The sequence below is a fragment of the Equus quagga genome, chromosome 11, assembly GCF_021613505.1.
Source record: "Equus quagga isolate Etosha38 chromosome 11, UCLA_HA_Equagga_1.0, whole genome shotgun sequence".
Lineage (NCBI taxonomy): Eukaryota > Metazoa > Chordata > Mammalia > Perissodactyla > Equidae > Equus > Equus quagga.
In genome coordinates, this window is record NC_060277.1 from 108,152,328 (window position 1) to 108,161,827 (window position 9,500).

At 53.9% G+C, this 9,500-nt stretch overlaps 1 protein-coding gene across 1 annotated transcript; it reads right to left on the reverse strand.

Annotated features, from left to right (window-relative positions):
• Positions 1 to 1,193: 1,193 nt before the first annotated feature.
• On the reverse strand, positions 1,194 to 9,500 carry CPSF4L (cleavage and polyadenylation specific factor 4 like). Its single transcript, XM_046676337.1, has 6 exons — positions 9,398 to 9,500; positions 8,778 to 8,828; positions 6,906 to 7,058; positions 4,014 to 4,109; positions 2,907 to 3,000; positions 1,194 to 1,293 (listed from the first exon to the last, which is right to left on the reverse strand). The coding sequence occupies exons 1-6, from the start codon at positions 9,498 to 9,500 to the stop codon at positions 1,194 to 1,196; spliced, it is 597 nt and encodes a 198-aa protein (XP_046532293.1).

Genomic DNA, 9,500 nt, shown 5'->3' on the forward strand with positions numbered 1-9,500 from the left:
GCCCCAGACTCTCAGCACCGGGGCTGAGCCAGGTATACTGACTGTTTCCCATACACTCGAGCTTCTGGTTTTTACATACATTGCTCCCGTTTTATGGGTAACTTGTCCTGCCACAGTCAGTCCGACTCCTATGCTGTTGTACTTTTCGTAGTTCATTCACTTACAAGATAAGAGCAAATAAACCTAAATGCAGCAGGCTGCTTCTGCACCTCATCTCCTGCTTAGTCTGACAGTGGGCTCCCTGCAACGCTGGGAACCGAAGCCCACAGAATGGCCATTGGGTGTCTTCTCCAGAAGGTCTTCTAGATCCCCAGACAGACCAGGCCTTATTTTTGGATAACTCCTGCCAGTAAGTTGAGTCTTACTGCACTGATCGGCATAATGGCCCATTTTTCAACAGTAAAAGAGAAAAAGTTAATGGTGCGAATTTGTAAATTCAAATCCCAAGACGACTATCCTAAATTGTCCAGGGAACCATAGGAGATAGTTAGCTGGCTTTCTGAGGAAGGTGACGGATTCTGCTCATAAATGAAGCTGCATTTCAGGCCTGAAAGAGACCGTGAGCTTCTAGCCCAGCATCACTACCCCAGAGAACAGGGTCTGGATGCTCGGGCCAGTCGATCAAATGTACGAGAAGGGCAGGCCTCTGCTCCCTTGCCCTCATCCTGACAAGACTAACCTCTTCAGAATAGAAGTCACAGCTCGGGACAGTCAGAGGTTATCTCATGAAGATGTGAGGAAACATCATGTTTTTCTAACTGATAAGCCAGAAGATAGCCCAAAAAAAGACAACCTAGGTGCACATTCCCTTCCTTGCCAAACTCTGCCCCCGACGCCTTAAGGACGTGTATAAATCACTCGGAATTGGTAGGCAGCAGAATCAGAAATGAAAGAGATTTAACTTACTAGCTTTTAAAGAAATAAACAGTCCTGTCTGGCAAGAGACACATCAGATGAGGTGGTTGAGCCTTTTCAGTGGTAAAGTTTGGTCCACCAGTGTCGTCTCCCCCCCTGCCCCCCACATTCACACTCCTTAACCCTGCACGGTTTTCTTAGCTGTGGCAGAAAAGGACTGACACGTTCTGCAGCTGAGCGCTCCCTCCTGAACAGCGCTAACCAGGCAGTCAGCTCTTTGACTCACCCTGTAGCCCGGGCCCTGCTCTAGCGCCCTGAGCCCAGGCGCTCCTGGGGCCTCATCTGCGGCTGGAGACACAGGCGTTCCATCGGAAGAGGGGGCCTCCAAGGTCCCCAGGCAGCTGCAGAAGGTGCTGAGCCCCATGGCCAGTTGATGAGCTGCAGATAAAGGAAGTCATGAAGAGACATGGACCACAGACATTCCTTCTGTGCAGACCTGGTGTCTTTACCCTGAGGGCAGGAGCTCTGGCCACGTGTTCAGGCTGAAATCAGGTTTTGAAATGCCTTTATTTACAGTTTTAATTGCCGAAATCATACCTTTTGATGAAAGTTAGAAATGGGTGTGTGAATTCCCCAGTCCTTGAAGATTGCTTCCTTGTATCAAAGGTCCCACTCGGAACCAGCAGGGGTCACCCTCCTGCCGCACCATCGCCATGCCAGCTTAGTGCTGGGCTTCCCTCTTCCTGATTGACTGGATGTAGGACCACTAATTAACAAGAGCTCAGAAGCTGCCCCCAGGGTTTGCGCTCCTCCTTTGGCCTCTGCCAGACTAGCATTCGGTCATCCAGACCAGGAGGCAGCAACCCTTTTCTGTAGAGGACCCAACAGTAAACATTTTCGGCTTTGCAAGACAGCTGGTCTCTACTGCAACTGCGCAACTCTGCCATCGTAAGCCTGAGAACAGCTAGAAACAATATGGAAATGATGAGCTTGGCCCTGTTCCAGTAAAACCATTGATGGGCACTGAATTATCATCTCACATGTCACAAAATATTCTTTTGGGGTTCCCCCCCCAATCTTTTAAAACATTCTTAGCTCCCCAGCTGTACAAAAAGAGGCAACGGGCCGGATTTGGCCCACAGGCCATAGGTTGGGGGCAGGCTCTCATCAGGGCTTGGTATCGGTAGGAAGAGTATCTGTTCCCATAGGGACAGGCACAACAGGATGGCCCTGATTCAGGACGGCAACTTTGGACCACAAGTCCTGAGCTGGGCTCCATGTTCTTTAACAAAAACCAGCACATGTTATCCAGCTAAGAAGGAGAGCCCCAGGGGCTGGGCTGAGAAGCCCTACGTGAAGCAGAGATTATAGAGGTTGGAGGGGGTCTGGGAGGACCAACCACCATAGGGGCCACACACAAAAGATGGTGTGTGCCTTTCCCAGGGGCGGTACTCAGAGCAGATCGTGCGAGAGTGAGGGCGGCTGGGAATGGTGCAGTGCCAGGTGTCAGAGTTCCCCAGGGAACAGTGTGCACAAAGGGAGGGAGACACACCTTATCCTTCCTGCCTGGACTCACCTTCATGTAACTTGGGTTGAATAAAAGATTCATCTTGGGACTGAAGGAAGTACAGAGAGAGAGACAATTACAGCCTGGCTCTAACTCATTAACATGCTCGGCACCAGCCTGCTGCAGATTTCCTGTTTAAGAGCCCCAGAGGGAAGAGCCGCATCCTAGCCAGGGAGTGAGGGAGATTTGCAGAGGATGCGGGGGGTCGGGAGGGTGGTGTTAAATGTTTCTGCTCTTATTTCTCGAACAGTTCATGAAGAGCTACATGCCCACCCCCAGCATGAACGTACATTAGCAGCGTGGGTGAGTTCAGTGCAGCTGACAGCACCAAGGAGGGGTGGGTGCGGCGGGGCAAGGCTAGGAAAACTTGGTGGGCGGACGCTTGCCAGACACTTCACTTCTCACCTTGGGCCAGTGAAGGTACGGAAGGATCTAGATCTAGCAGCCTGAGAGTGGGCCTAGCACTTGGTGGGATCATACTTACTGTGCAAATTGGCACTTGGGTCCCTCGGGACAGAAGCCAGCTAAGTAGTTAATACACAGCGTCCTGCGGACATGGCGGTATTTACACAGGGGCCCTGTTGCGCAAAGAGAAAATGGCCAGGAGGCTCTGCTTTAGCAAGGGGGAAAAGGCATGTGACAGCGCTCACCAGGCAGGGCGTGGACAGTCACAGGCTCTCCACTTAACAGTATAAACCTTCCTGTCCTTTCCATCTGCCCCAAAGCACCTACTTCCTAGCCCCGTGGCTGAGATGGGAAAGGGAACCTCGGAATGTGTCAGAGCAGGTGTCAGCTGGCCGGTCCTATCATAGGAGGGTCAGAAGTGTCCCTAACACACTGTCTTGGAGGACTTAGATGCAGGTGGACTGTAATTTGCCACCTTTTCTTTATTTAAGCTTTAGAAGGTACAGCTGAAGAAAGTCCACCCCCACATCTTACTAATCCTCCTTCAGTTCCCCTCTCCTCTGATGCCCCCTAAACCAGCACTGCCAAGAACTCAGTAAGAACACACCTGGAGACACAGGAAAAGAAAGGGCATGTGTGCTCAGGACGCAGGGACTCTGCTAGGGACCCTCCTCCTAAGCGAGGCTGTAACCAGGTAGGTGGGACACGCTTAAGTGACACTCAGGACACCCCCCCGGTAGGTAAAAGGAATAGAGACGAGAATGTCTGTGAACTGAGTGTGCCTTGTGGGCCAGACCCTATGCCCAGAGTGCAGTCATGCATCCGACTGGCACAACAGCCCTATGAGGGAGGCGTTTCCCCTTTTGAGAGGTGAGGAAACAAGCAGTATAGTCATTCGTTCAAGGTCGTGCAGCTGATACATTCTGAAGCCCCTGGGATTTGAACCCAAGTCAGCCTGCTCCCGGAAGCCCATCCTGCCCTACACGAGGCTGTGTGTCATAGTGTCACAGGGGGTTTTTCCACTGGGGGAGCCTCGGGAGAGCTATGGAAAGGCCTCCTGTGGGGATTTCAGCCCTGGGGGCAGACCCCACAGGACGTCACCAGGAATCTGCATCCCTTGCCTGACGGGAGCACCCCACCCTGATCACCCATATTCCCCAATGCCCCCTTTCTGTCAGGGCCTCACCGTCCTTGCAGAAACCTTGGTCGTACCAAGGACAGTCCCGGGTCTTGAAAGCTGGCTTCACGTGGAGAAAGGGACATTCCTTGTTGTTGCAATCACCTGAAAATTCCAGGGTTCTTTGTATATGAGTGGGCTCATCTTTATGGTCACTTCTGCCCTTCCCAAACAAGATTGACCTTGCCTTTGGCATCTAAGCCGCTTGCCTTCCTCTGGCCGCAGCAGCTTTTTAAGACAGCAGGCTATTTCTACTCTTTCCTGCAGTCTAAGAAGGGTGGATCCCAGTCATACTTGCTAAGCAGAGCTTGGGCATGAAGATCCATATCTGGGGGAGTTGGGGCAGGGCCAGACATCCAGAGGAGGAACTGGAGCTGAAGGCTTGTAGAGGCCATTGGGGGAGGGAACCAGGGGAGACCAGAGCTAGCAGCTAAAGACCCAGGAAGACGGAAGACACTGCGTGCAGACGCAGCCCTGCGCTGTGCATAAAGCCCTCTCCACCTCTGCAAGGAGGCCCGTGCTGCTCCCAGAGCCTCGGGCATGGTTCTTTCCAGTGGAAATGCCAAGAAGAGCAGTGTGCTGCTCCAGAGTTGGCACAGGGATCAAGAGAGACGCTGCACAGAGGGACGCCTGCCGTTTCACTAAGCCTGTGCTGTGGTTTGTCTAGAGATGAGACAAGACCCCTGTCTCCTAGAAGGAGTGGGCCTGTTTGCATCGATGACACAGGGGTCGGCTTAAGAGCTCTCAGATTTTTCTTCAGGACCCAGTGGCTCTGAAGGACCCATGTGGGAAGACTCGGACTACTTTTCACCTCGTTCCAGTAGAGAATTGTGAGTGTTTCCAATCTCATCATCCTTGAAAGTCTATAACTTAGTGCTTTTCAGAGCCTAAAGGAGCTCCATGGTGTCTACTCCGCGGGTTTAAAACTGCTCCAAAGAACTGTTTTATGCACTGGGCTTCGGCAAAGTGAAGACGAGTACCACTGATGCCTAGGAGTCGTAAGCCGCCGTTCTTTCCCAACCCTCTCATTTCACAAACGAGGACCCCAGTGCTCAGAGAGGAGAGGTCACATCTGCTTTCACCAGCTTCCTCACACGGATGAGGAGTTTACTTGCTCACGGTCAGAGTGCAGCACTAGGTAGAGAGCTAACTCTGGGCCTGAACCGTCTAAGGAATGGCAGTGACATCCCCCCAGGACTGGTGAACGTTTGATGGGTGGAGACGATGGGAAGTCATCTCCGCAACGTGTTGCTTTCTGCCCTGGATGCATGTCGCTGCCTTCGTCTCACGGCCAGCAGGTGGCACCCGCACCTCACCCTCCAGTCTGCCTTCCAGAGCCACCCAGTGTACCTTTTTGATGAGCACATCCAGGAACAGGGCCAGAGACCCTGGGCTTCCAGGCCCCTTCAACTGCCCTTCCCACTCCCACCTCTTCCCAACAAGACTTTTTAAAATAAAACAATTTACTTCCAATAACAGCAGTAATTACTTTGATATTATATTAGAGATGTCCATTCATTTACTCCAAGAGCAAAAACCTACGTCACAGGTATTACAATCATTCATGGAAACGTCTGCCCCTCACAATGGGAGCTACTTGAGGGCAGAAGGGGACCTGGTCCTCCTCCTAGTTCCATGCCCAGCACAGTCCCCAGTCCCCAAAAGAAAACCAACCAAGGTTTATTGAAGGAATAAGTAAGTGGCACTTTAAAATGAAAGAGGTTTAGGTGATGACCAAGGGGAGCCGGGTTCTAGAAAAACTTTGCCCTTTCTTTCAAGGAACACATGTGGGCAGCCTTCACGGATTGCCACGGCCAGTCCTCACCCCGAGGAGCAGGCAGGGAACAGAATGTGGGCCTGGAAGGAGCTCTTGCTGATCTAGGGGGAGCTTAGTCTTCTTCCTACATGCCCACAACCACCCCCCATCACACTAATGAGGAGCAGCTGCTTGCAGCTCCCCCCCCAAAGCTGGCTCAGTTTCCTAGCCAAGCCTGCTCAGTCAGAGGCGTCCCTGGAGACTGTCCCAGCTCTCTCCCTCCAGGTCACTCTTTTTGGAACACAGTTTGAAAACCACTGGACTGGATAATCCTTAGGCTCCTTCCAGCTCTGAAAAGCACTGAGCTGTAAAATTTTATTGAGAAGGATGAGATCTGAAACACATTCACAGAGTCCATTCTGAAATGAGGTGGGCACAGGTGGGGCTTCCCTCCATGTAGCCCCTTGGATGACAAAAGAAGGACTTGAGGCCAGAGGGAGGGAAGATTCTGGTCCAGACCTGACCACACAAGATAATTTTAGAGGCTACGCTCTGCACCTCATGAGTGTATGTTTACCGTTACCTTTTATTGCCAATAAGTGATGCTAGAGCTTTCCATTTGTGGAAGCAATGTAAAGTTTTCTTCAAAAATAGAAAGATGGTTGAAAGAGTAGACGATGGGACAGGTGAGGGGTCCAGGTGCTCTGTGGGGATGGGAAGCATCGTGAAAACGGCTCCCAAAGGCCTGCTGTTTGGGAAACGCTGGCCTGGACCCTGCCCCCCCCCCCCAGTCCCAGGACTGACAGATGGCCCTCAGAGACATTTCGGACAGTCAGTCTGGGAGCATGACTAGCCAGGACTGGGGAGGGCAACAATTCAGGCTTTGATTCCAGCCCCACCCTCTCCTTCCCTTGGGGGTGGGCGGCGTGTGCCTGAGCCTGGCGGGGCGGGGAAACAGGCATCAGAGGACAGTTCCACTTTTCCTACGGGGTTGGAGAAGCTGGCATCCGAGGCTCAGACAGGCCTGGTCTGCCCCCTGGGACCTGCAAGCCCTCCTCTGGGTGCCCCTCCCAAACCTTCTTCCCATCTCACGGCCCCCACGGCCACCCCCGGGGTGAGAGGCCAGAGCCAGGAAGGGGCGTTACCAAACTTGGAGAAGAAGTAGCACTCAGGCATCCTGGTGGCATCATACTGGTGCAGGAACTTGCACTGGTCGCCCTTCTTGCACAGCCCCCGGAGCCAGTGCTTACACACCACCATCTTATCCCCTCGGTCATGCCGGAACGGGCAGAGCTTCCCTGGGGACACCAGAGCACCCAGTTGGGAGGCCCCCAACTCATCCACAGCCTGGGCCCAGCTCACCCCTGGAAGGAGCTGGGGTGCTGGGTCTCAGCCCCAATGCCCTCCCTTTACCTAGACCCTGGTAGAAGCCGGAACTGGGGGCCAGCGGCAGCACGGAGGACATGGACATGCTATCGTCTTAACAGACAGCTGTTCCTACTGCCACATGTCTGCCCAACTTTCCTCTCTGCCTGGCCTGCCCTTGTCCTTCTCAAACCCCAGGCAGCCCCTGGCTGTTGGGAGAGGTCCCACAGTGCCTGACACGCCCTCTCCAGGCTTACCATGGAGCTCCCCCGGACAGCGAGGGTGGTTTCCAGCCCTGGACCCCCACCCAGCACAGTCCCTGGCACACAGTAGCTGCTCATTAAGGGCCTGTTGAATTCATGTCTTAAAAACACAAACATTATGCTTCCTTATTCCAGAAGCCCAGCATGGTGACATCAGAGCCCACTTCGTAACAATTTAGAAGGAAATGGAAATGTTATATTGACCTCTTTATCGTCTTCATTGACGCGGTGTTGCCATCAGCAGGAAGGACACCCCAGGCCCTGAGTTTCTAAGCAGGACCGTCCTCATGCTCGGCCAACTCTCTGATAGAATTTGAGGGGGGCTGGGAAGGTGTTCTTTTTAAATAGCCCTCCCCTCACCCCTGGCCATTGACTTGCTCGAGTCTGACCTTCCACAAGAAGAGTTTTATTTCTTTGCAAAAGGTGTCACTGTGAGCCACTGCTCTCGGGACTGAACGGGCCGAGCGGAGGAGACAGGACCCCAGCAGGCGTCACAGTCCAGGCTGCACAAAGCCTCCAGTGGTCACCGGGCTCCTTTCCCTTCTCACCCCATCGCCCAGGGCTGTCCCAAAGACAGACGAGACACGCAGCAAAAACGGTTCCGGGTCCTCCATGCCTAGGCCCCGCCTGGCCTCCCACCTTCCCAAGAACAGAATCACTTAGATCCCAAAAGCTGGTCCTAAACTCATTCCTACTAGCAGGGCTTCTGAACGTGGATCTATAGGAGGACTGGGAAGGCCAAATCGCAGGCAAGGCTTTTTGGGCACCTGTGTAGTGCTATAGGAAGAGCCTGTGAGTGGTTCATGAGCCAAAAGAAAAGTTGAACCCCTGTATTTGGGTCAGGCCTCCCCGAGAATGGCTACATTTGAGGAGAGGGGCTTGGAAGGGGGTATTGCCCGATCCAAGTTAGGGCAGGGGAGAAATAGAGGATGTTTTTTGGCAACATTTTAGGGACTGTGGCTAGAGCTACCTTAGGACATAAGGAGTGGACAGAACAGCTGACCACGTCCCACACTGAGTCAGAGGACAAGCGTGGGGGGAGGATGGCACTTTCCTGGCTGGGAGGAAAATAGGAGAAAATGAAGAAGTCTGGAGTCTTCTGGGAACACATAGGCTGAAAGCCGCGAAGCTCCCACCCCCAAGAGGGTGGCGAGAAGGGAATGCCCCTTCCGGCAGCCCCGACCACCCTAATCCATGCTGCCGAGTCAGGGGACGCCTTCCGGATGGACCCACCCGCATGCCTTTGCCTACTTATAACACTAAAATTCTGCCCCATCCCAACTTCCCCTCCCCAGGTGCAAAGTCTACAGCGGATTCCAGGCCAAGCTAAACCCAGTGTGACCTAGACAGCCCTGCTCCCGCCCCACCTCAGCCCACCTGCTGACCCACCTTTCTCACAGAGCCCTTTAGCGAAGAAATTGCATACGGCTGAGCTCGACTCTGGAAGGGGAAGAAGGGAGAGAGAAGGTAGTTTTCCCCGAGGCTGCAGCTGCTGGAGGGCCTTCACCCCCATCAGCAAGTGCCCCCCTGAAGCTCCCCAAGGCTTGGGGCTGGGGCCCCCAAGTCCTGGCCCTTTGGATGCTGGTCTCCAGAGCCAGGCTCCAGATCTCAACACCTAAGCCCCCTAACTCTGAAACAGAGGCCAGGGAGGGGCCCAAGGCCAGTCTAGGAGCCCAGGAGGCCAGTGTGGTCTTTCCTGGCTTCTCTCAGTTCACCATCTATGTGTCTGTGCTTTCCCAGTCTGGGAAATGGGCTGCACAGAAGCTAGCCCCATTTTCCTGGAGTCCTGGAGAGGATGTAAGAGGGGAGGCCTGAGGCCCTGAGAAGAGAGGGGCATAGCTGGGAATCCCCGACAGTGGGCCCAAGTCCCCCGCCCAGGCTCCCTGGTGAGCAGCCGGGAAAAGGGGCCACCCCCTCGGGCAACTGAGCAGACAGGCCTGCAGAGAAGGCTGGGGGAGCGGGGGAGGGATGGCGTGCGGTCCCTGAGAGGGACAGCTGTCCTCACTCACTGTCCATGCCCTGGAAAGGCAGGAGTCCGGTTCCCTTTTGCATCTCTACATCCTTCTCAAAGGTGAAGGTGAACCGCCCCAGCCCTGCAATGACCTCTTGCAT

Excerpts from the sequence above, each read along its gene's own strand:
- CPSF4L (XM_046676337.1), bottom strand. The coding sequence starts at position 9,500 with ATGCAAGAGGTCATTGCAGGGCTGGGGCGGTTCACCTTCACCTTTGAG. Across the intron at positions 8,829-9,397 it reads GCCTTTCCAGGGCATGGACA|AGTCGAGCTCAGCCGTATGC; the intron begins GTGAGTGAGGAC and ends TTCCCCTTCCAG. Across the intron at positions 7,059-8,777 it reads TAAAGGGCTCTGTGAGAAAG|GGAAGCTCTGCCCGTTCCGG; the intron begins GTGGGTCAGCAG and ends TGGTGTCCCCAG.